Source organism: Megalops cyprinoides, chromosome 9 (assembly GCF_013368585.1).
Source record: "Megalops cyprinoides isolate fMegCyp1 chromosome 9, fMegCyp1.pri, whole genome shotgun sequence".
Lineage (NCBI taxonomy): Eukaryota > Metazoa > Chordata > Actinopteri > Elopiformes > Megalopidae > Megalops > Megalops cyprinoides.
The window spans coordinates 35,229,102-35,256,200 of record NC_050591.1 but is presented as its reverse complement, the minus strand read 5'-3'; the positions used below and the strand labels follow the sequence as shown (position 1 = coordinate 35,256,200).

Sequence of the window (27,099 nt, the reverse complement as noted above, 5' to 3'; positions counted from 1 at the left end):
GGGGGGGGTGAGGGAGAGAGAGAGAGAGAGAGAGAGAGAGAGGGAGAGAGAGAGGGAGCAAAAGAGTGAGAGAGAGTGAAAAGGAAAGTGAGAGATTTAAAAAGAGAGGGAGTGAAGGAGTAAGGGAAAGTGACAGATGAGAGAGCGTGAGAGAGAAAGAGAGAGAGGGAGAGCATGAGAGAGAGAGCGAGAGAGGGAGTGTGTGTGTGTGAGAGAGAGAGAGAGAGAGCTGACTGGAGTCCCACTCCTGCAGACTGTCTCCTCTCCCGGCGATCATTCGATTGGATTACGCTGAGCTCTGACCGATGCTGAAGCACCTTCTGAGTTTTTGCTCTTCAGTTGAGTGACAGCATTTCTGAGATATGTTTGCCTCTATCTGGTACGCCAAGAAGCTGGGCAGAAGGCTTGTAAATAATGCCAGGAAAGCTAAAATTCAGAAGGTAGGTTTGTGTGCTTGTGTGCTTGTGTGTGTGTGTGTGTGTGTGTGTGTGTGTGTGTCTGTGTCTGTGTCTGTGTCTGTGTCTGTGTCTGTGTCTGTGTGTGCGTGTGTGCATGTGTGTGTGTGTGCATGCGTGCATGTGTACGTACCTGTGCGCGCGCGCGCGTGTGTGTGAGTGAGTGTGCGTGCGTGTGTGCGTGCGTGTGTGTGTGTGTGTGAGTGTGCATGCATGCGTGTGTGTGTGTGTGTGTGTTTCTGTTTCCATGCATGTCTTGGTGGTTCCTACCTCCTTGCTTCCTGTAATTCAAAGTGTTATACAACATGCATGTGCTTTGATGGGAGTTTAACTCTTACATATGAAGCTCATGTCATGTGATATTCATGGGTTTATTATCACAGGTACTACTGAAAGCTATTGAACGGATAGAGCTTTTCATCTATGTAGTGTTCAGTATTCATCCTTTGCATTAATGAGGAAAACCTTATGAAACACATGTATAATTTTCTCTTTGAAAGCCTGTGCTATATAGCCCTATTTGCAATTGAAATAGCTTATGCATTTATCTACTGGAGATCTTAAGGAAGGGGTATCAAAGTTGCTTCCTAATGCCATTGTTTCATACAAGATGTAAATTGCGCAGTGATTGCGCTCATTAGATCATATGTATCATTGTTTCTATTTATGCCTAATGGAAGGTATTTTTTTATTTGTTCTTTGCAAATGACTTGAGCACATTGGGGTGTCTGTTATTCTCTTTTCCCATAGTTCTGCTATTGCCTTCCAGCAGCTCCTCTGGTTATGTTATCTTGAGCAGCCCTCCGCAACTGGAATAATATGCATATTCACTGCATATTTCCATCCCGGCCGGAGTCTTACATATTTGTTCGTGTTGGTTTTGTTGTCTGTTTTTCTTGTGCCATGTTCATGCCCCTGTTTGCCAGAAAACAGCAGAACTGTAACTAATTGAAAGCACTGTGCTTTGCATTCGATGCAGTTTGTCTGCTGTTGTTCTCTCTCCTGTTGATTTTGCGCATGAGAGAGGCTTTAAGTATCCAAGCAATCCCCTCAGTGCTGTCCTTTCAGTCTTTTCAGTGTGAGTAACTTTTTTTTTTTTTTTTTTTTTTTTTTTTTTTTTTTTTAGAGATGGTGCCAAACGTTACCGTTTTCCTGCGAAGGTGTCAGATGCGCATGAATTCGCGGATAGATGACGGGGTTATTGTGTTTCGGCATCGGCGTTAGCGGCAGCGGTATCACAGACGGTTCCATTTGGTTGTGCGGAGTGTGAAGTTTCGCGCGTAGCGTCAACAGGTTTCACTGTGTGGTGAGCTGGAAACGTGAAGACGCCATTCCCCCACGGTCCCAGATGGCATTCCCGTCTCTGCCGTCAGTGGGAGGGGCTTCACTAGGAAAGTCCTGCCAGTCGGCTTACGTTACATTTACACTGCTGATTCTCTCATCCAGAGCGACTTGCGTAGCTTACAATTTTTCCATTATCAGTTTATACAAATTGAGTTCCAAGTTCCAAATTAATGTTCGGGGAAAGACATTTCAGACAATCTTTATGAAATTAACCAAGTCCTGTCCACGACTCGAAAAGTCCCGCTTACCACTTCCCCTCCGTGCCAGCGGTGTCCCTCCTCTGCCCCATCTCCCCCCTTTCTTTTCCCTGTTTAAGATGTCCACACAGCCGTGGGGGATGTGGGGGGTGGTGGGGGGGGGGGGGGGGGGGGTCAACAGCCAGGTGCAATCCTTTCATCAGACTCCAAGACAAATAAAAGTACCACTATAAGCACATCAAACGCAGCCTTCATGCTTTGATTTTATGGAAATTGAACGGATCTTAATTGAGGCAGTTCGGATGAGATACCTTCTTGTATGGGTCTGCAATGTCCCACCCAGGAATCAAGCCTTTGGGTTACAGGACCTGCTCTTTACCACTGTTCCAGACGGCTCAATGGGTGACTGTGCTGTGCTGGAGTGGGAGAGGGACTCACATCGCTGCTGGAGGGTTGCAGGGTTGAGAGCTGCACTTGATTTCTCCAGCCAGGTGTTTTATCTTGAATTGCTTCAGTAAATGTCGAGTTGTGCCAATAGCAGGCGTTGTGAAGTGAAAGCTATCGAATGTGTCCTGTTTTCCGGTTGTCTTCAGTAGGTTTTGTGAAGATCGTCTGAGTGAAAAAGGCTTTGGCATCCAAAGCTTCACATCTGAAAACATGTAATATCTCAGAATGAAAATGTAAGATGGCTATTGCTTAAACCCTGATAGTGTAACAAACAACCCCTGAACAAGCCTTTATTATTATTATTATTAGTAGTAGTAGTAAGTAGTAGTATTGGCATTCATATTATTAATAATACATTTTTAATTATATTGATAGCCATCATCATCATCACCCATGAAGATATTTGTGAAGCTTTGTTTCCTTGTCACTTCTGTTCTCTGACACACCATAGAAATGAGGTGGGACAAAGTCTGGCTGGGATTGACTAAAGGATGCCCCAGTGGATGATGGGAAGGAGGAGTGAGAATGGCACCCAGAGCCTCGGTGATGTCGTCGGCAGGCTGCTGGCTCAGTCTGCTGTTTCCTTCCTCGCACACAGTGGAGGAAAAAAGTCTGAGACTCCAAGGCCGTAGTTTGCTAATCACGGCCCCTGCGGCAGTCTGTTGGTGCGCTTCTGTCTTGCGTGCGAAGCCGTGTTTCCACACGCAGAAGGTAAAAGAAGAGGAGCTGTGGAAGGAGGGAGATACAGGGGCAGGTCGGCTTGACTGCTGCAAGGCTCCCCCACACACATGGCCGTTTGTCACCCTCGTCGGTGTCAGCCCCCCGCCACGCTCACTGGGTAGAGACACGCCCACACAGAATTAAACATCCGCAGGAAGAAAAAAAACCCAGGCATCAGCATGCTGCCTCTTTAAAGGGTAAACACCACCCTTTATTTCTTATGATGGTTATAGGTTATTTCCAGATCATTTTTTTTTGCCATATAATAATAGATAATAGATGTGACTGCGTTACATTTATGTTACATTTACATTCTCTGATCAGGAGCAGCTCATATCAAGAGTGACTTAAACAGCTTACATATCCTTCGTTTTATATAGCAGGATGTTTTTGCTGAAGTAGGCAGAGTTGTGGAATGCTCAAGGGTACAGCAGCAGGGCCTCACTGAGGAACAGAACTGGCAGCCTCCTTACCATTTCCCCACGCTACTGCCCTCAGAAGGTTGTGACTGTGTAGGGGATGTGGCTCCTCCTGAGTTTAATATTTAATATTCATTTTAATATTCAGCTCATGCTGAACTGTCCACATGTTCAGAGAGGGTTGTGTCTTTGTATGTGTGATCTCTTTCGTTCCCATCATTATGGACCTTGGGTAGGAAGCGGAACCACTGAGGTGGGCTTGGGATTTCTCAGTTATGGGCTGTATCTTAATGTACGTTTTGCAGGAAAGGTGGCATAAAGTAACCCAAGATAAAATATCAGTGATCTCATAATTAGCATAATCCTGGCAGGTGTATCACCTGGGAGGAATGAGAAACAGCCTCGCCATTTGCTTTGGGGTCCACAGGCTGCTCTCACAGCCTCTCTGTTAAACTGGCATGCGTTGTCGAGGGTAACAAACCATCGGGGTGACATGGTGATCAGTGTCCCACCCCCACCCCCCCCAGTCCTTTTGGTCCTCTGGGACGGGGAATCGTTTAACGAGGAGACGCTCGGACGAGCAGCCCTGTCGGATCTGTTCCAGCTCACCCTGACGGGGTCTCGCAGTGGTGAGATGGACTGCGTGAACGCTTATCGAGAGCTGAAATGGCACAGATCCCCCCACCGACTGCCCCCCCCCCCACCACCATCTGAATTCAGCACAGCTGGGATGCACGCTAATTAGCAGACCGGCTCATCTTAAAAGGGTGCACCAGGGTTTTCTGCGGTGCAGTTGAGGTCAGTGTTAATCCACGCCAGGTTTCCCCCAGAGGGCGCATGCAGAAAATGAACAGAAACGATTGTTTCCTCAGAGCTGTAACGTCGGCCTGGTTTGTTTTGTTGTTTTGCAGGCCCGGTTACAGGATCTGTTGACTAAAATCGCATTTCTGCTGGATTCATTTCTCTCAATTCCCAACATACGGAATACATCAGTGCTTACTACGGCACACAATCTCACCACTATAAAGTCTAATCCATCACTAGTGTTGGGACAGTGCAGGCTTTGATACAGCTTAATATTCCACTGTGAACACAAGGTGCATTTCATAGTCTCTTGTAGTTCAGCAGCAAACCATATTTAGATGGAGAAACCAATGAAGCGATAAAATGAATTGAGAAAAAAGGACTGTTTTCATTATTTGATTTCCAACCAAAAAATAAATAAATAAAAAAATAAAAAAACTGTCCTCAGATAGATTTGTGTTCATGCGGATCAAAGCCAGGAATTGTGAATTGCGTTTTCATTCATTTTAATGTCTCTAAAATCTATATTTTCCACTTGAATGGACAGCCAGCAGTCAGCTCCTGTCTGCAGAAGTTTATTGCTTTGTGTCCGTTTATCTCTGCAACAGATGCCACGAGGATTTTTGGGTTTTTTTGTTTTGTGTGTGTGTGTGTGTGTGTGTGTGTGTGCATGAGACGTGAGAGTGTGTGTGTGTGTGTGTGTGTGTGTGTGTGTGTCTGTGTGTGTGTGTGTGTGTGTGTGTGTGTGTGTCTGTGTCTGCGTGTGTGTGTGTCTGTGTATGTGTGTCTGTGTGTGTGTGTGTGTGTGTGTCTGTGTGTGTGTGTGTGTGTGTGTGTATGTGTGTGTGTGTTGGGGGGGGGGGGGGGGGTATTTATGTTCCTGAGTGGCTGTTATTGATTCCAGACAGACACAGTCTCGGTGTCAGAGCTGAGAGGATGATGTTCAGCATGCTTCCCTGTTACTGTGGCGTTTCCTCTGCTTGCTAAGATGTGCTGTACGGTTTCGCGGCTCGTAAAGTCTGAGCTGGATCTTCGTCTCTTGGGGAGGATTTCTGGAACATTGGTCATAGTCAGGCCAGTCCCTGATCACAGGAATTTGAAAGATATACCTATCGGTATCTGTATCTGTATCCATATCTATATTTATATCTATATAAATGTCTTTATCTATGTCTATATATATTTTTTCCCAAAATTAGCAATCACAGATATCATTCCACTTGTATATGTAATTGTGTAGTTGAAGCTTGAAATCAGACGGTATTGAAGTGGAAAATCAAGTATTTGAAAATGAGCCACAGAGAGAGTGTTTAGTTGTACGCGCTGAAAATTCGCCGAATCGATGGACCTTGTAATGCTGATTTGGAAACGCCTGGCACATTCATCGCTTTCCCCGGGATTTCTCCTCTTGTTGTCCTCTCCTCAGTGCCTTCATTTGGCTGAAGTGTTTTGCCTGGATTTCTTAATCAGTCAGCATTATGTGGCGGTAGGAGCAGCAGATTCAGGGAGAAGAAATGCTAGACGCAGACAGTCTGTATGAAACTTGTGATTTAAAAGTGCTTGAAAATAATTGTAATCAAGTGGTTATTTTCTTTGAGAGAAAATTGTAGATGCTCTAGATGAATCCTAGAGCACTAGATGATTACACACAGCAAGATAATGAAGTGAATGTAGATTCAGATGTCGGTCAGAAAGGTCACCTGAATGCCTTCACCGTGTGGCTGACCTTGTCCTCGGGTTGACCACAGCCACATGGCCGAAGGCTTTCACCTTCCAGATCTGTGCCTTTCGATTGCTCACTTTTGCTTCACAGATTGGTACGTTTTCCTGTTCACCTGCCTCGTCATTAGTGTACACCCTCACCTTGGAGGTTTTAGAGTTAAATCCTCAGCAGAGTCATGCCAAAGAGCTTTAAGATGGCACCTATGGCCTCTCTGATTGGTCATCCACGTTAGGAGTGATGCATTGTAGGTAATGGTCAGGTGAAAGGAATCCCGTTAAGAGATGTGCATTTGTACAACAGTAAGTTCACGCCCCAGAAAACGAGACCAAGTCCAAAGCTGGATGATACTAAGCTGAGATTCAGTCCCTTACCTGCACACACAGTACATCTCACTCCTGCAGTGTGTGCAACACATAGCTCTCATTATTGCATGTGCACACTTGGATTGCGCGTAGGAGCTTGAGAATCAACGACAGTATTTCTATTTAACATTTTTGCCTTGAGGTGCTTCTAGCAAAAGAATGTTTTTGTGTTGAATGGCTGAAGCGATGAATATACTTTCATGAGCACAAATATGACAGGCTAATGTAAGTCAAAACACAATAATACACGTGCGTGCACACACACACACACACATACAATTCAGAAATGACATTTTCTTTGGTTGAACCTTTTTCATGAAGGGATGCCTTTGAATGTTCAGAACCACGTGCATGAAAAACATATCTTTGTTAGCCGGTATGATTTGTTCTGCATGTTTCATGAATGTTAAAAACAGGCTCTTCAGAAAGTGGCTTAGACATTGGATTTAAAGGGTTGATTTGAAATTCAGAAATGTGAAGTCAGGGTACAGGCCGCCCTCACTATTGGAGTAGACATGTTCTCCAGCAGATATTGATTGTGAGTTCCTTATACAAACACGCCAACAGGGAGGGTCTATGCATGAATAACTATGACGGCTTGCAAAATATATTTATTAGACTAACATTCTGAAGTGCCTTCTTTATGTATTCCACCTCAGTAGACAGGGGATATCTCCTTTAAAATGTACGCTGTCATCATGATCATTTTACAGGGTAGCTTTTGCCATGCATGGAAAACCACAGCACTGTATATCATCATATTATAACTGGCACCAGCAGTTTGGGTGTTTCATTATTTGAGGTAGGTTATGAAGGGACTGGGGCTTTGTCAGCCAGAGGTAAAGCCTCAGGGGAAGGTGATGGGTAATGGCTGGCTGTGATTCTGCTGGTGCGAAAAAAGCTTAGCAGTAGGTTGGATATTATCTGCAAAAGACTTGAACTGCAGCCATCTTAGCCATATAGCCATGAATTATCTCCTTTTATTGGAGTTACTCCACTACAATGCGGAGCACACTGTTTCCCAGAGGAAACCCTCAGCCAATGTGCTTTGTGTAGCCTGTAAAGAAACTCCTGTGAAGCCACATCTTATTAAAGCAGAGGCTATAGAAGTCATTTTTCCGTTTGCTTCCATCAGGTTTATTGCTCTGTGATGAGGGTTTTTAAATTGGTTTTAGGACTGGGGTCTTTTTGTGTTGATTTATCTTACAAATCCCTGGTAACTGCATTGCTCCTAGTGTGAGGTGAGCATTAGGAAGTAGCCCATCTTTATTGTTGCAAAATCAAAGGCCTTATGTTAATAAAACAATAAAATATGTCTGATTTATGTTCTGCTTAAATGATTCCTCAAAGTACGTAGAGTGCCAAAATAATCAACTTAATGGAAGAAACACTTGCCATATGTTGAGGAGCCAAAATTTTTAAAAGGATTGTGTGGCCTAGCTGAGCATATTTTTCAATATCACTTCCTATTTTTATGAAAGTTACTCTGCTGAAAATGAAATATGGGAGGCTAATTTGTGATTCTTTATACCATGTGGAGATACTAATACAAAGTTTATTGTCAATAGTGGGTCATCAAGCACAAAGAAAAGGGTGATCATTTATAACATGGAATGGAAAGTAGATATGGGAATAAGAGTATAAGTATAAGGGACACTACATTAATTTTAAAATATGCTGATCGGGGCAATTGTCGAAGGAGGTTTTGCTGTCACATTTAAAAAGATGAACTTTGCAGGGCGTTTCACTCTTTCTCCTCCTCATTGAATTATTTTTATTTAAACATGAATGCTGGTGGACTTTTTGTTTTGTTAAAAGACAAAAATTACAAAAGTTACCTGAAAAACAAATGTTGCGACCTAGCCTCACTTGGCTGGAAAACAACTGCTGAAAATGGCTGTAGAAGGAACAGATAGTGTAATCCAATTGTATGTTGTGTGAGTATGTGGGGGGGAAAAATTGAACAAACAAATCCAAAAGTAGTGTGAGGCAGTCCTCCAAGGTGAACTTATCTACTCTAGGGATCTCCTCTTTGGGCAGTTCTGTCCTTTGGGCTTTGTGGCCACAGTGGTGATTGGCTGTGTTTAGTTTTAGAATGTAGTTTGATTAATAATAATGGCACAAAGGTGACAGACCAGTACCCAGGTTTATTGACCCAATGGCAAAAAGGTATCTCTGAAAATAGGTAGCCTTGCGAGTCACAGTGATACCCAACAGCATAACAAATGACCTAGCACACTGGTCATGGTAAGCCCTCCAAAAATGTTGTACACTGGTCTCCCCATCCAACCTGCAGCCCAAACCAGTCACCAACGTCTGTGTCACATTCAAAGATAGCCGACAAGTTTTGTCTCCTCCTCTTCTGGTCAGCGGTTCACCTTTTTATGTGTACCTGGAAGGGAGGCTGCCTGAAGCTGTGTGGTGAAGATGCAGCATGTGCCCAATAAAAACCAAAAACCAGCGCAAAGAAAAAAAAATCTGCATGTGTTGTGACCCATTCCTAGCACAACATTGTTCCTATTTAAGGCATATTCAGTTGGGCTGAAAATTAATTTGAAGCTGTTTAAGAAGTAAAATCCAGGGTTTGCCACCCCAACACCAGAGGTCCTGTAATGGCCCTTACAGTCATGCACAGTATAAGATACAATATGTTCAGTATGGACAATAGAACTCTTTCCCTGGGTTTATGTCTTTCAGAGAATGATTCCAGGTCCTCTAAAATCAGCAGTGTAAAAGTCAGGCTGGCCGATGCAGTACATTTGATGCTGTTGAAGGAACGCAACACGGACATCACGGACACAAGGTTAAAAGATCTGCAGTTTGAACAGAAAACGAAGAGACAGATTAGGCAATTGTGTCTCAAAATAAAATGAAATAGCATTGTTTCTATAAAAAATGTATGTAACCACACACATGAAGTGGCTATTTTGTTGCTACAATGGAGCAACGCATTTCAGATCGCGTATGGAGAAATTATGCTGATCAGGAAAGCAAATGTTTGATTCCCTGCTTTAGTTTCAGGGATTTGCTCAGGTGTCCTGCTTTGTCTGGAATATTCTTTTTTATGGCTGGTGTGCTGCACATTCACAGGGGAAATATCATAGACAGAGATGTGTGGTAGGTGTATGAGAGCAAGGGCAAGCGATGAAGAAACGGAGAAAGGAAGCAAAGTATCAAGAAAGAAAAAAGGTAACAGAGCTGTTACCCACAGCCAAGCACACACTCACAAACTGCCTTATCTTATGCAATCCCCTGAGTGCCATAAGTTATAACCGTAGCTACAAGACAAAGAGAGGCCCTAACGAAGCCACATGGCAGAGCTACGGCTACCTAAGCAAACCACAGTAATACCTGAGCTGTCAGCAGGTGACGTAAGGTGGGCCCACTCCACTCTCCTGATTGTGGTTAACCTCATCATTGTGGTGGGAGGGTGAGGTTTCGTGAACCATACGATGTGTGACCAATCACAGTGTTTTCTGCGGTTGAAGCAAGTCAATAATTGACAGCACAAGGTGGTGCCACCCATTGTGGCTTTTATGAAGTCTCCCTGTCCCATCCCTACCTCTTTCCACCACTCGGATACTGAGGTTGTAAATAAGCTGGCCTTCAATGTGGATCAGTAAAGGAGAGAGAGAGCCAGCAAACAGCCTTTTAAGAGCACAGGGCATGAGCAGACCTTCAGCCAGAGAATGGAGGTTACTGGGGACTGTGTAGCAGGGGGCCAGGTCTGCTAGCACCAAGATTTTGAAATAAATACAGAATTTGATGCAGAAATAATAAAGTAAAATGATGAACATAATTATAAAGGTAAAATGATATTGCATAAAAATGGCGAGTTAATCAATGGTACACTGTGAGAGGCCTCAGACAAAAAGTGGTAGGAGGAAACAGCTAGGGGCTAAGCACTGAACCTTGAGGTATACCTGCGAAGGAAAAGAGGCAGGAGAGGTCTGTCATGACAGAGGATGGTAGCTCTGGACCAGGGAAGAGTCATGTGTAGATGTTGCAAGCAGGGAAATCGAACAGGAAAATTTGAAAACTGAGGGGAAAGAATCTGAGGTGGCAGAAGAGAGAGAGAATGCCGGGGGGTTAGAGCTGGGAGCGCAACGCAGGGAACCTGGTCACATCGCTCTGCCGCTGGGATTTAGAGGAGGGAGGAGAGGTCTGAATCAGAGAGCAGGACGGAGGCTGTTAACGATGGGGGCCCCTCGTCTGAGGCCCCGCAGCTGTGTGGGGGTCGGCCTTGATGAATCAGAGCTTCCTGAGGGACGAGAGGGAGTGAACCGCAGATGTCAGCAACCTTGGAGGGGAAGAGAGAGAGAGAGAGAGAGGCGAAGTTATGAGCGGTGAGAGCTGAAGGCAGGGGCGGAGGGGGGTGGGCGAAGCGGGAAGGGAAAATGCAGGGAACGCGGTGTGGGGGGCTTTGATTTCTGCATGGTAGCATGCCCTCTCAGCACCGGGACGAGCTGATTAGAGAGGCAGGAGAGTGCAGGGCCATTCTGATTAGAATAAATCAAGCAGTGGGAACTTTTCCCATCAGCCCCCTCTCCGCTGAGTGGCGTGTGTGCCGGGAGCTCACCTGGAGGACAGACAGCACAGAGGAACGAGAGTTAATGACAAGGTAAGGTAGATCCCTGGATAGACCAGAGAGAGCATGCTCAGACATGAGAGGTGAACTCAGGTAGAACAGGTAAAAATGAGGTAAGATGAGGTCATGGCACAAAGTGGCAGAGGACAGGTAGGAAGGATAGGGGTCCTGCAGCAGACCGCAAACAGGGGATGCAGTCTCACATGAACACAAGGTCCACGTTTGCCTGCTTTAGGTATAAGAAATGGGGTGAAGGGAACTAAATGATTAGGGGATCATGGGGACACTAACAGAGCTGTTGAAATCGGAGCACTGAATCACTGGTGCACTGTCATCTTATATGCCGAAGATGAAGAATGTTGCACAGTGTCCTGTATTGTGACAGTTGATTACAGAAATGCTGAAGCCCAGATCGTTGACTCGTGTTCAATCAATCAATAAAGCCGAACAGGGCTCTTAACAGATGGATTGTCACAGAGTACTGTTAAGAGCACACAGCTTAGAAACAATGTGAGACACAGCAGACACAATGTGAAGTGGGTGGAGACGGAAGATTGATGATATTTTCCCCTCAGACATCACCAACAGGGAGCGCATAAAAGGAGGAGACATAGCTCTGGACTCTTGGGGTTCTGATGGTGACGTCCCTCACCTGATGAACAAAAGCAAGCAGTGAACGAACCTTTCAGCATTGTGAAAGATACAGTTGGTTTAAAATCAGAGGACTCCATATGAATTTCCGGCCCCATTACCCGTGTGCATTCCTCTGTACAGAGAGCTGTGAGAAGGCACAGAGGTTTCTCACAGTTACGCTCTCAGTGGGCCGAAGCAGTGCTGAGTTTCTGCATCACTCATGGCTTAATGAAGAGATCATCCTTCCACAGATGGTGTGTGTGTGTGTGTGTGTGTGTGTGTGTGTGTGTGTGTGTGTGTGTGTGTGTGTGTGTGCATGTGTGTGCGTGTGTATGTGTATGTGTATGTGTATGTGTGAGTGTGTGTGTGTGTGAGTGTGTGTGTGTGTGTGTGTGTGTGTATGTGTATGTGCAGGCCTCTGGTTCAGGGCGTGCTTTTAATCAGGAGACTCCAGATAATCCTGCTGAAGAATCTGGATCAATTTGCATCAGGCAGCAGGCGGAGAGGCTCGAGTGAACCATGAGAGCACAGCTCTGCACTGCACTCCCAGAGAGGGGCGAGACTAATGCCCTCTGACTGCACCCCAAAACAACCTGGCTCCGCTCCCCAAACACCGAGTCCACTGAGTTCTGGCACCCGACCCACGCTTGCACCCACGCTGGAGCTGTGTGCTGTTATTCAGCCAGACTGCAGCCGATCAAATGCTCTGTGGGTTCACACGGTCAGGGCCGGATCCGAGCCCAGAGCCCTGCTCTAATTCCGCCCTGTAGCTGTCAGTGCATTGTCTGTTAGAGCAGTCTGAGCAGCCCAGCCCTGAGCATTGTCCTGGCCTTCTGATCGTGTATGGCTGTGCTATGTCCGGCAAGGCCGTTCCTCTACAGCAAAACGCTCTAGAGAGATGATATACGATTTCCTGTAATGTCGGTTTGTGCTTGAGTGGTGCACTGGAAGATGGCAGTCTTCCTCCTTGCCTTGGATTTGTTTGTGTCGTATTAAGAATCTTAGCCTAGTCAGTCATAATCAGCTGTGTGCGTATGGAATAATTTCAATGCCTTCCTCTGTCTTTCGTTGCATTAAAATAAATGTTCTGATATGCATATGTGGTTTTATTGTGCGTGATGCATTTAGAGCATTTACAACTTCATTTATTCTTAATGCTGTAGATAGCAACACAAAAAATGTGATTTATATCAGTCAGGATTATTTACATACAGTAGCTGTAGCTGTCTCTGTCCTTAACACATGCAAAGTCGATATCACTGGGCAAAATACTGACATCTTTCTTGTGCCTAGAGGTAAGAGTGGTTTTTATGCAACACTCATTTATAAAGTGATGGAGGGTTACAGCTTTGGTAGCCAGACAACACAAATCTTTTGCATACACCTTGTGGACTCTTTGTCGAAAAACCCCCTTCCTTCTGAAGGTCTGTCCCTAGAGAAACTGCTCTGTCTGAGGTTTGTTAGGCTCCAAATACATACTATATGCACACAGGTTCGCTGTAGACTCCATTAAAGTGTTTTTAGCTGGTTTGACGACATGTTTTGCATTATTGTTAGTTTACTAAGGAAACGCATGCTCATGCTGCCCTTTTAGACACCAACACAAGAGCGATGCTCTTTGATGTGTCAATGACTCTCCACTTTCATTTTTCTCAGCTGCAAGACTTCAATTTTTATAAATGACCACTTCACACGCGGCCACACTCACCCGAGACTGTTCAGTTTTTAAATGATAGCTGACCCTTCCTGTAGGCTTCTTTCACGGGAGACAGTCAAAGCTTGAATCTGCTTAAGCCTTATGGAGCTTGTTGTCACAGCAACATATGTCCGGATTTAAACTCGCAAACACCCTCAAATGTATTTTCACGTTCTGTATGTAGGATTTATGGGTTTTGAACCAAGCAAACATGAACATCATCCAGCCACATCCTCTTGAGGTTGAAATCGTCTTTTGGTAATATCGAAATCCATTCAAATATCGGACTTTCCTGTAAAATAAAGATAGATGGACAGTCTGGGATTTCTCTAGGCACCATTGCGCTTTGTTCTGTGTGTTTTGGAGATAATAAAAGTAGTTTTTGCCATAAAAGAGAAATAAATAAATAAACAAGAAATTTCGGTATTGGGATGCTGCAGGACATTAAAGGAGCACTGGAGCGAAGGGGGGCAATTTACTTTGATTCATGAGATATGGCCTCTCAGACAGAGCGGTCATTTTCAGTGCAGGAGGCAGCCCTTGTGGGGCGGTGTGCCCGCTTACAGCTCTCCCTCACGGCTGAGTTTCCTGCTGCAGAGATGGCGTTCACAAACGACCGGCTGCAAAAAAAAAAAAAAAAAAAAAAAAAACCCAGAATCCATCAGGTCTCCAGTTCTCACATTTCACATATCACTTGACTTCTCTACCCAAAAAGGCCCCGCCACTTTTTTGCGCAGGTTGAGGCAATGTTATTACTGCTTAGGCTGGCCTCTTTAAAGACCTTGTAAATTGAAATTCTGAGGTAGATATGAGGAGGGTGATGGGATTGTTGATGGGCAGTTATGGGCGATCTCGACAGCCGAATCCCTCCGGCTCCCAAATGGGATTTGTTCACGTCAGCGTGCCTCATACCGCCGGGGCGAAAATTTTTCTCATAAGCGCCGCATGCAGTGTTTAGGTGACAATTTCTCAGCCCGTAAAAAAAAATAAAAAAGCTGCCACTCTGATAGAAATGAGATTACCACTGGCCTGGCAGCGCTAAAAGATTTGACAGGTGATGGGAAAGGTAGGATTCCAATATCTCTCAACAGCTTGGAAGTGCTCAGGCAGAGTGCCGATCTCCAGGCTGAAGATGAACAGGTATTAGGAAACAAGCCTCTTCACATCACCTCAATCAATACCGCATGATGTCTCAATCGCTGTGGGTCCTTGAGTGAACGGAAATGTACAACATCAGTTGCTGGACATTCATGCGGTGGGCAGCAATATGGCATTTTGGTTAAGGAACTCAGTATGTGACCAGAAGGTTGTTGGTTTGAATCCTAAAGAGGGCTCTGCTGTCTTGCACCCACTGCAATAGATGTCAGTGTAAATGGATAAATAAGAATAATAAAGAACGTGAGCTTTGACCTGCATGTAAGTCAGTGTGGATGAGTGCGTAATGCATTATGCATAGATGTACAATGTAATACACTGATGCAGTCTTCACAACATGGATTATGAATTCTACTGTTTAAGTTGTATTACCTTGTTTTGTCTGAAATGCATTAATGCAGTTCTGTAATTCAAACCTCTCCTCTTGCTCGGTGTAAAAGCACAGTTTTGCTGTGGGCTTACTGTGCTCGTTACAGAAGCACTTCCACTTCACGATGTCTTTGCCGGGGAAGCGAGGAATCACGCACTGCCGCTGCAATTTTATTTTAGCATCAATTAAGCCCTATCTTTAGTTCCTAATTCTCGTTAGCTGGGCCCCGCTTCCTGTTTGGATCTGCATGAGATGAGCGGTGTGGGACTGCGGCGAGCGCTCTCCACGCTGCTGTTTGTTTGTCTCCCTCCCTCGCCTGTCACACGCGCTCCCTCGCCCGCTCTGAGCCGCGTCCACCGGGGGTATCGGCTCTCATGACTTCAAAAGGCAGCTTCGGATCTCCACAACCCGCGCTGCTCTAACTGAGCTCGATTTCAAAGGGCTCGGGGACCGGTGCTTTGACCCAAACAGCTGTGCAGTAACAAAACCAGCGGGCCCGCTGAGTGTCTGTGGAGGGCGCCCGGGCGCGGCTCGTCTCCGTCCCCGTTCAGCAGGATTAGGACATTGTGTGTATCGACGGGAGTAAACATGACATTCAAGGCCTTTCTTGCGATCGTGTGTGTTTGTTTAGTTCTCGTGCTGAGTGCGCTCCTTTTCCCTCTGTTGATTTGGGCTTGTATTCGGGTGATTAATCTTGGTTTCTGGCTGTGGATTTGATGGAGCTGAGGATTTTCGGATGCTTATCAGATTGTTATTCAAACTGGAAATTTCTGTTCTCGTTTTTGTTTTTTGTTTTTTTTTGTTTTTTTTTCCTTGTGGTATGTTGTTGCCATACATTTTTGCTAAAGAAACTCACGATTTCTGAGCTGAAGTTAACAGAGAGCTTTGATTAAAAAAAAAAACACTTCATGTGTATTATGATATGTATCAGTTACTTATAAGCACAATTGGCAAGCACTGACACAGTGCTGTATTGGAGCAGGTTTTTTGTCTAAAGGGTTTTGCATTTCTCCATTCTGACCATTGAAAATCACTGGGTGGTAGTACAACCGGCTTGCATCATTGTCTGGCAAAGTCAGGCTCTGAGCTAGTAGGCCGTGGTTTGTAATGCTCAGCTGTAAATATCAGTACTTAATACATAGAACATATATACATTTATTTTGACTAGAGGTCTCTTGATTTAAGACTAAGAGAATGACAGAAATATGTAAGCATAAATTATGTAAGCATAAATTAATGAATGCATGAATAGACAATAAATTTTAGACAAGTAATTTTGTGATGTAACTGAATAACGTAGTAATTATGTCAGGGTGTCATAACTATTGGGACACAGCATGAGGGATTCCTGTGGATGGAGCACGCAGGCCCCGTTGTTTGGTTCCTCACCCAATAAGACACTGGAGTTGAAGACATTTCCTCTCGGCCTAGCCTGGCCCTGAGAACACCAGCTCTCACTGCTGCACCTATCTTATCCTGTCAAAAGAGTGGAGATTTTAGCATTATTATTATTATGATTATTATTATTATTAGTAGTAGTATTAATCTGCATAACCGATGCTTTTACCCAGAAAGACGTGCATATCTTCTGTTTGTGCAGCTGGGTATTTACTAGGTTAAGTAGGTAAGTAAGGAGTAATACTGCAGTGTCACGCCCTGGAACTGGACCAGTCACTCTTTCATTCCAGGACCACCAGCGTGGATTAAATATTACTAATAACAAACCTTATTTAAATAACTTGATTAGTGAGCAAGACCGAGCTGTGGGTGATGCAGCGTTGAGCTCTGAAGTGTGAATATCGTGTATTTGATGTGATGGAGTGGCGGGGTGCTTGTGTTTGTCAGAGGCAAGGGCACGCAGAACAGCACTCTGGGAATGCGTCGCTGGCAGGCACTGACTCTACACCTCGTCCCCGTCGGCGAGGAGAGAGTTTGGGAGGGAAGGGGCGCTTATCTGCGCCTCTGCAGGATGGGATAATCCCCTGTCGCACAAAGAGGCGGAGAGGAACAGGCTCTCGGCCAATCAGGTATCTCATCCAAACCCGGTGGACAACCCCCCTCCCGCAACAGTAGCGTCTGCTCATTAACGTCCTTCCACAGCGATGTGAACGGAGTCGGGACATTAGAGAGAGGGACATTAGTGTTGTTTAGTTCTGCTGATATGTGCGAGTGACTGGAAATTAAATCGTGACAAGAAATAACTGGGCCTCTGTATGCTTTTTAAGTACATCTCCTGTTTCATTTTGTTCCCACTTCAGTAGCTGTTTACTTCAACCACCTCTAGGAAAACAACAAAAAAAAGGAAAAGGAGAGCTGGCCATCAAGGGTGGTTCATTTCCATTACTGAACTTTAAAAAGCCTCAAAATGATAAGGCACTGTAATGGCTTCTCCTTATTGGGTGCAGTTCTCAGAATTCACAATCATGCCGCAAAGAGTGATTATTATAATTATTATTTTCGGGGGGCGGCCTCTCGCGCCGGGCACAGCGATGTGAGCCGGGTGTTCTGCCCGTCTATTGATTGACTATAATCTAGTTTTTTTTTGGCTGTCCCACAGAGACAGCCTCCCTCTGGCATTAATTATGGCTTCCTGTGGTTTACATGTGAGTCTGGCCCTGACTAATCAAATCTGATTTCCCCTCCGTATGGGCACCGCGTCAGATATATTGAATATGTGTCACCGCAGTCCCCGTTTCTGGCCGCAGCCGGCGGCGAGCGCAGGGTCAGGGGGCGCAAGGCAACGCGGGAGAGGGCGGGGCAGGGCGGGGCGGGGCACATGGGGCTGAGAGAGCTCCACTGACAGAGTTCTAGGTTTCACAGACTGCACCCCCTCCAGTGATGGAGAAGTGAACTGGCTGTGAACGACCACCACAGTTCAGAACATACTGTCTTCCGGCAGTTGAGAGGAAAGTAGTGGCTGGTTAGTGTGTAAAAACGCATCGGAAAGTAGGATCTGATCAACCCGCTCCTCCGACCGTGGTGAGGTGCTCGGATTCCCGTCCGCTCTGTGGTCGAATCAACCCGCATTTCTGTGTGAATAGGGAGGCTCTGGACTGCAAAAATGAACTCAGTGTTGCTGAACAAGGTGACCTCTCTGAGTAAGAAATACCACCGGGCGAGCATGCCCAACCTGCTGCACCCAGCACGCTCAGAGAACCCCCGGCCCCCGTCCCCGCACAAGCGCCTCTCTGTGGATGCGCTGAAGAGCCGGGCCCCCAACGGGGACCCCAGCAAGTGGCCCTCGCTGGTCACCATCTGGAAGTGGAAGCAGAGCCTGTCAGAGAGAATCCTGAAGAGACATCGTGGGAGTCTCAACTGCTTCCAGGTGAGCTGGCCCGCCAGGTGAGCTGGTCTTGCCGGTGAGCTGCCGTTTTAGATGAGCTGGCCTTTCAGATGAGCTGGCCCTCTAGGTGAGCTGGCCTTTCAGGTGAGTTGGCCCTCTAGGTGAACTGGCCTTTCAGGTGAGTTGGCCCTCAGGCAAGCTGGCTTTTCAGGTGAGCTGGCTTTCCTGTTGAGCTGGTCTTCATGTGATCTGGCTTTTCAGTTGAGCTCACCCTTGCGGTGAGCTGGCCTGGCTGTGTCAGGAATGCTCGAAACACAGTAGGAAGTTGTTTGTTGTGGAGGATATTTGGATCTTACAGCATTGATGAAGTGGAAGGCATTACAGAGACCCTTATGTGGTTTTGTGTTTCAGTGCTGTCAGTACCGAGTAGTATGCTCTCTCTCCCTATTTCTTTATATATACATATGAATTCTCAACTATTTCAGTACTCTATGTAGTAATAATAGTTGACCTGCAATGCTATTAGCAGCACCATATTCTCTTTTTAACATTATAAAATTAACCATGATGCTCTAAAAGTTGCTCAAAGTGTTGCTGGCATAGATCCAAAAATATTGTTTTGAAGTCTATTCATTCCTAATTTCATTCATTCAAGTTAAACATAGCATGCTGACAAAAAGCCATTACCTCTGCCTCACAGGGGGTGTTTTGTACCCATATTCTTTGTGAGCTATTGTATTTATAAAATGAAGCCTGTATTGTTATCAGTCGTGTTGTATTACTGGGGTGTTTTATGTAATGTTCTATTCAATAGGAGTCTGGTTAGGTGCCAGTTTATAAAAGCACTACGACATACAGTACTACATCATACAGCTGGCAAAACAGTGAGCTCTTATATAACGCGGTTATCATCATGGTAATCATGGTAACAGAGGACTCTGACAGCCAGCGTGACTTGACTTGAACTCTGACCCAGCTAGCTCGGGTGTGATGTCACCGTGAGGTGCTCTGCGTGTGCATTGGTTCATTGGTACAGGCTTTATCTCTCAGAGGTGTGTTATGACTGCTCGGCAGGACACACCTGCTGTGCTTTTTTTTGGTATTCATGAGCTCATCTTTCCTAAGCTCGCACCCCTGCTCTCTGCTGCTTAAATCAGCCATTGGAACGGAGTGAGACACTCCATCTCCTCACCTCTGGCTCCTTTTAAACTGTAATCAAGTATATGCTCAACACTCTGAGCTCTGCAGTTCCACTGACAGGAGCTGATTGAGTCTCGCATTATGGAATTACACATCAATGTGTTGTATTATAAATCATAATAAGTCAGCTGTGTCACGCACTGTGAAGCAAGCTGCAGGAGGCTGTGATGTCACGGGTTTTCTCAGGACAATGGCACGCAGTAAACCCAGATCACTCTTAGAAGTTGATTTGGGGGTTTATTCTGGTGCATGTGAAACTCAGACTGCATTCAATGTCCCTCTAGTGGCTTCTGTCTCACCTTTGTCCTGCCTGAGTCTCTCACACTTGCAGAGTGCTTGTTGAAACGGTCACAGTAGATATTTATTTTGAAATTCACTGCATTCCATACATTTTATTTACTTCTAATTGGTAGATGCTCTTGTCCAGAGCAACTTACAAAGAATGGGTACCAAGTGTATCTCATAAAGTTGCATGGAAGCCAGCGCATACAGGACACACCGAAGCGCATCCAAATTTGCCTCAACCCCTTAGACAGAGCTGTGCTAACTAGTACATGCATACTGCTTGTGTTTGTGTTTTGGTGCTGTAGGGATGCATTCCAGAAAGGTCGATAAATCTCTCTTGCATTTGCTCATTTTCATAAGCAAAGTGTTTTTAAGTGTACATTACTGACTGATATAAATACATCTTCAGACTGTTCGTTTGTTTAGTAGATCCCTGGATATTTACACTCTTTGAAAATCAGGATACTGTAACTTTACCGTACTTTACCCTCTCCTTATCCTTTTTAAATACAACATGGTTTATAACACATTTGGCAAGGCAAGCCAGATTAGTTAGGTATGTCGTAACTGCCATCGTGTGGTTGTTCGGTGAATTGCAATTAACATACGCTCACTGCACACATTCGCAAATTCAGTAAAAATGTTGAAATAATGTAGGCCTACAGGAGCACCACATGATAAACTTTTCCACATCACTAGGGCTTTAGCATAACAAAGTCCATTTCAAAAGACTAATATAAGTTCAGTGAAAAGATTCTATTCCAAATAGCAAATTAGTTATAAATACTTTATTAAGGCCTTATATAACACTCTCATCTGATGAATTCAGCATTGAGCAGGCCTGTTCCTCGGCAGTGTTCCCACATAACGACATCCTCTAATGGCAGGGATGGAAAATAATAACAGAAGAGGCCAGGATTGTGGCCTGAGGCAGAGATCTCAAGCAAGGTGCGTGAATTTGGCTCAGCACTCAAGGTGAGCAGACACCGTATGTGACCCGTTTCGCCAAAGGCGTGTCTGCCTGCCCGTGTTTCATACACAGATGAGAGTCTGTGACCTTGGGAGTGCACAGAGGTCGTCTCAGCCAGGCTGCTGGAACAGTCGCAGACACCATTTGTGTGGATGTGCTGCATCTACTGGGAATGGATAGGTCTGTGCCCACTCTAAACCCTCGCTCAATCCTGCACATTTTCACAGAAAAAGCAGGACTATTTTGTTTTTGTTTGACACAGTCATTGTTTTATACATAGCGTATTTGTAATGTAAAGCAAACGTGTAAGACAGTTGTACCATAGCTGATGGCTGGAAGTGGAGCCCTGGCTTAGCAGTGTTAAATGTGACAGGCAGCCTCTTTGTGTTGACTGGGAAAGTGCGTGGGCGATCTCCACTCCCGTGATTATGTGCTGTGTGGAGACCGAGCTCCCTGAACAGCGGCAGGAAGTGTTTGATTGCAGGTTACGGAGCCGGGGTCACATGACCTGGGTGTCTTTCTCACAGTTCCGCTGTAATTATTTAAGCTTCTTGGCGCTTGGAAAGGGTGGGGTTTAATCGCAAAACGGGAAGCTAAAATGATTTCTTTTTAGCTGAATGTCACGGGATCTCTCGTTCTCCGTATTCTACAAAAGGCAATGCTTCAGGTACTGAGGAGGGGCTGATTTGCTGGGTTCCTGCTTTCTCATTGGTCTTTCTCTTAGTTAGGCGATCTTCACTGTTGTTTGGATAGAGAAACCAAAGAGAGAAAAAAGAAAGATGCAATACTGTTTTTATCCTCTTAACAACACAGAGAAAATGGTTTGTGTTATGCCAAAAAAGATGGTGTTGGCCTTTTTTGTATGCTTTGATCTCCTTGAGCCTTTTCAAATGTTTTTTTCATCATAAGATAATACAGTGAATGCCTGTTGCTACCAATTCAGTGTTTACTGACAAGTGATAAAATATTTCATTTCTTGCTTCTTACAGTAAATCTCCCTGAACTGAAATCAGACCATGTGTTTAAAAGTGCCAGCCAAACCCAGATCAAGAGCCAACAACACCAGGTTTATTCTGGCCCAGAGGAAAAACAGTGGAAGAAGAGTAGTAGTTTCTGTTTAAGAAAGAGGGTCTTTGGTATGGGACCTCCATGAAAGTCATTTAGATATAAAGTGTCACTAAATCCTTTGGATAGGGACACTTTGATTAAGATATTGCATATACAAGGATATTCAAGCAATAGGACATGGCAGGTGTGTACTATATAGGTGAGTAACTGCATACTCAGGAATATGATAAGCCTTTAGCCCTGTAGTATGCACTTTCTTAAAATAAACCACACCCTGCCATGCATAATTACACTTATAAAACTGGTTAATATATGTTAACAGCTTAAAATATACACATTAAATATTTTAACATACATTTTAACCTATTACTATTTTTTAAACCTATTATTTCAACCTGTTTTTAACCTCTTTTTTAATGTTACTCTACCATAAAAAATAGCTCTCCAACAGCAACTGTTACTGTTGCTAGGTTACAGTGGCTAGCTTAGAATTTTAGAATATTTGAGCACATCCATGGGGTTTAGGACCAGGCAGAGTAATTTTTTTGTGGAAAATGTTTACTTGTGATTCGTCTTTTTTACTTTTTTAGGGTGATTAACGCAATAATGCATGAATGGAACCCCTGAGCAGCCAGTCAGGAAAAGGGATTTTTCAATCTGTTTTATAATAGAAGACATCAAACATAACGGACACAAGTATTTGTAATATATGGAAATAGTATGTTTATGCTATTTCCCATGTTTTCCATGAAAGCACAGGTAAAGCTTCCTGTGCCGGGCCGCGCCGCGCCGTGCCGTGCCGTGCCTGGCCTGACCGCACATGTCCGCAGCAGTAGCGCAGTAGTTTCATGTTGTCAGTGCTCACAGCAGCCACAGTCGCTCTTTGGAAAGCTGAGCACACAGGCCACACTAAGTTTAATTGGATCTCGCTGTTATATAAGAGGTCTCTGCTACAGTCCCACCCTGGGCCTCATCCAAATGAAGGTATTACACTCCCACCGTGCAGGCACACATGCATACACAAAACATCAAAACATGTTACATTAAATAAAATGGTAGCAGTACGTGTGTAGGCACAAACACACAAACACACACACACACACACACAAACACACACACACACACACACACACACACACACACAAATAGGGTTTTCATTAGCCAAAACATCAAAAAAAATGTAAAAAAATAAACAAAATAGAAGCGATGGTAGCTGCTCAAAAGCACGCACATACACACACACACGCACACACAGATACACACACACACAGGCACGCATGCACTCACACACACACACATACACACATGCGCACATACACGCACATACACACGCACGCATGCACACGCACACACACACACGCACACACAGGCACGCATGCACTCACGCACACACGCACACACTCACACTCACTCACTCACTCACACACACACGGACACACGCACACAGGCACGCATGCACTCACGCACACGCGCACACACGCACACATGTGCACGCACAAACACACGCACAAACACACATACACACATGCGCACATACACACACACACGCACACTTGCTGCCACCTGAGTCTCTCTCTCTCGCTCTCTCTCAGGTGTTGATGAGAGAATCTCTCACACCCCAACCTGCTGATTAGAAAAGGGTCTCTGCTGACCGAAAGCTGTGAAATCGCTCTGTGGGTGAGGCGGCCGCTAACCGCTGGATAAGAAAAACAGGCACGCTGTGCTCTGAGAGCCTGGGGGTTTAACAGGGCTGGTGTTGCCACAACAGTGCAGAATTTTCCAGAATATATGTCAATTTCAAAGCTGGAGCGGAAGTCCTGACCAGCACCCACAAATTCCTGCTGCGCTCCTGGTTTTGAGCGGTCGCTCACGGAGACGTGTCTGAAGCCCCAGTCATGCTGTCACCCCTCCCGCCGGCTCGGATCTGAGAGGCATTCCTCGCGTCCGTGACTCAGCCTCACACAGAAACGTGCCGCTTTGTTCTTGGTGAAATATGCCGGTGCCTCTCCGCAGTCATGTCCTCTTCACTCGTTAGGAACATGCCCTTTTTAAATTACTCGAGGGTTGCCATAGATACCCTTCATGCGGCCGCTCTTCAAGGGTCATTGTAATTCTGCCAGCTCTACTGAGATACGGTCAATCAGAAGATGCAGTCAATTCTGAAAGCACCAATCAGCCGCAGCAATGTATGTAGATAAACATTACAAAATTAAGGAATAATACTTAGTGAAAATGTAGGGAGTGATTTTAAAACTGCCTTAAATAATACAAACTTTGAGAAATTAACACAGAACAAAATGATCTACAGTGTGAGACAAGTTTGAGACAATAATTTGCTTATAATTCCAAAACTTCTGTCTGACTTTTGAGTACTCTGACTTCTGATGAAAGTTAGAGTAGTTAGAAGAATATAATTGTGTATGAAAGCAATGCTTAGATTGGTTTGAGTTTTACAGTCAAGATTTGTTTTAATCCATTAATATGGCCTGAGTCTAAGCCAGGTAATCAATACAAAAATAAAAAGCATTAGATGTGAGCAGTCTGGACAGCTTGAAATATAGCATCATGTCCAGCAGGGGGAGCTACACAATAGTTGATGGGAATGTTAGAGTGGATTTGAATGGACAGTAATTCAGCCTTGGATGATTTGAGTTTGAACTGTTTTGCATCAATTACTTGAACCAAAGCCCTCTTGTTTCAGTGAAATCTGACATCCAGATAGAAATAGATTGCACTCTGAATTGAATTAGGAATTTCAGCAGCCCTGCGTATGTCATTTAGTGTTGACGTCATCTGTAAAAATGTAAATATGTGTTGCTGTGATTTATTAGGTTGTGAGGCTTCAGTGTGTTATGTGCCCTCTTCTGATGAAATTACAAGCACTGCTCTACACATGCACCTCCTGCTGTATTTTTTTTCCATTACAAATAGTTTTAGCAGGTTTTGTAAAGACCAAGCTGTTTAATCAAGCATTATAATTAATAATAGTAATAGCAAAATTGCCAAATTTACATAAAACCAAGCTACAAATCAAAGGGAGTCTGCTCCATCATAAAACAGAGGTAGGTTGTGCAGGCAAACCCTGCGTGTTCCAGGAAGAGGAATATAATTGGTAATTGAATATACTGTGAGAGGGTGTCTGTTCTCGTAGCCCTTGCTGTGGTTACGACCCAAAGCGATCTGAACGGCGGGTTTCGGTGCTGAATCCCTGTTACACACAGCATAGATTGCTTCTGCCTGGAGCCGGGGATGCTGTCAAGTTGCACTGCGAGTTGAGTCATCTATTGACTAAGAGCTACCAGCAGACGGGCACTCTGCTACTCCTCTCTCTCTCCCTCTCCCTCTCTCTCCCTGTCCCTCTCTCTCTCTCCCTCTCTCTCTCTCCCTCTCCCTCTCTCTCCCTGTCCCCCTCTCTCTCTCCCTCTCTCTCTCTCTCCCTCCCTCCCTCTCTCTCTCCCTCTCCCTCTCTCTCCCTCCCTCTCTCTCTCTCTCGCTCTCACTCTCTCTGCCGCCTCTGCTGTTGCTCCCACCATGCTGGGTGTCTGACAGCAGCTCTGGGGGACGGAGGGCACCAGCCCGCAGGGAACAGCACACACCCACCGCACGAGCACAGCCAGCGAGACCCTCCTCTCTCTGCCCAGCTCCTCGGTCCGAGGGAGAAACCCGACCCCCTGTCGGAGAGAGGACACGAGTGAAGGAGGACCTGCTAGAGAGCGAGAGAGGGAGAAAGAGTAGCAGAGTGAGAGAGGAGAGAGAGAAAACGACAGAGAGAGGACGCGGGTAAAGAAAGACCTGCTTGAGAGAGAGAGAGAGAGAGAGAGAGAGAAAGAGTACCAGAGTGTGAGAGGAAAGAGAGAAACGACAGAGAAAGGAGTGTAATTTTTTTTTTTTTTTTTGGTGAGGGTTGTGTGGGGACCGGGGGGGCGCCGGCGAGATGACAGCCTACCTGAACAAGCAGCCGAGCTGCTGCCGGGATGCAGAGAGCAGGATCATGGAGCTGGCGCTTGCTGAGGGGCCGTGTGCGTGCGTGTGGAGACACGCGCCCCACGCTCCCCACGCGCCCCACGTGTACGGCTACGCCTCCCACACCCTGCCCTCCTCCTCGGGGGCCACCCTGCCCCGCCAGCGCTCCCGCCTCACCACCTCGCGCTCCGAGGGCACCTGGAGGAGCCCCAGCAGGGCCGCTCCCCGCGTCAGGGGCGGCAGCTGCGACTGGTGGTCAGACTGCGGCTGTAACCATGGCGCCTGGCAGGACCCCTACCAGGTAAAGCGAGCTCCGCGTGGCTGGCCAGGGACGTGCCTGTCTTTTCAGGGAAGTTTGGATTGCTATGGGTGCTGAAGGTGCCCTTTGGTGTGCCAGCACCCTCTCAGAAAGACAGAAAAGTGTTACTTTTCTGTAGAGCTTTGTTTCTTTTTTCTCTCTGGCGTTTGTCTTGGAAGTTGATCTGTCACTCACAGCAAACCCTCACACGCTGTTTAGTGCAGAGGTGCAGAATTTCAACTGTGCCTGACCTGTGCAAACTCTGGAAATTTTCTGGTGGAATGGGTAGAGTCTTTGGTTTTGCTTTGACACAGTGTAACGAGGTGGCAAAGCTTTTGAGGAGGACTGGTTCAGCAAAAATAGAGAGACCCCTATCACTTTTCTCAAAGACCAAGCACAATTCGGCTACTGTTTGCTTATGCAAGCAAATATAGCTGTGTCATGACCATGGTTTGTAACATCAGGAAATTGAACTGCTTGTGAGAAAAATTAAAATGATATAAAACAAGAGTCATGAGACCTAGTTTATTGTTTAACTCTCCAAGGTCAATTGGTCATTTAGGGAAATTCTGTGCTGAAAATATTACACGAGGCTAACCACGCTGACTGTGCCTCAGAAGATGCTTGCTTTATAGTGTTTTACAGTGAGTAGCTTACTGGCTCCTGACTTACAGTAACCAGTGTGCTGTCACAACCAGCACTGTAGTGCATATATTGTACACAGTTGTCAGGTTGTGACATTTCTTAAATATGCCTTCTAAATGTTTTCATGATGTCTCAAATTCTGAACTTCACATTGCATTAGTTTAACCAATGTCCCTATGCAGAGTGATTTTTATTTTTTTACATGTCATACAAATTCATAAATTTTACATTTACACAGCTGAGTATTTACTGAGGCAACTGGGGTTAAGTGCCTTGCCCAGGGGTACAACTGCAGTGACCCACCTGGGAAATGAACCAGCAGCCTTAGAGCTACGGTCTCTGCTCAGATTTAAACACGTGTTACTTTGCTTTAAATCTCTTACGCAGCGCTGCAGTGTAAGTTAGTTGCAGTGATTGGCTAACTCATGATATTCAGGCAAATGTGGTTCAATCTAACCACATTCTGCCCTGCTC

The 27,099-nt window shown here is 45.3% G+C and overlaps 1 protein-coding gene across 2 annotated transcripts in view; it reads left to right on the top strand.

Moving 5' to 3' along the window:
* Positions 1–362: 362 nt before the first annotated feature.
* Positions 363–27,099, top strand: part of LOC118782697 (disks large homolog 2-like) — a 98,665-nt gene continuing 71,928 nt past the window's right edge. For both annotated transcript variants that reach the window (XM_036536172.1, XM_036536171.1), the window contains exon 1: positions 363–440. In XM_036536172.1, coding sequence (XP_036392065.1) covers positions 363–440 — 78 coding nt within the window. The remainder of the gene's footprint in view (positions 441–27,099) is intronic.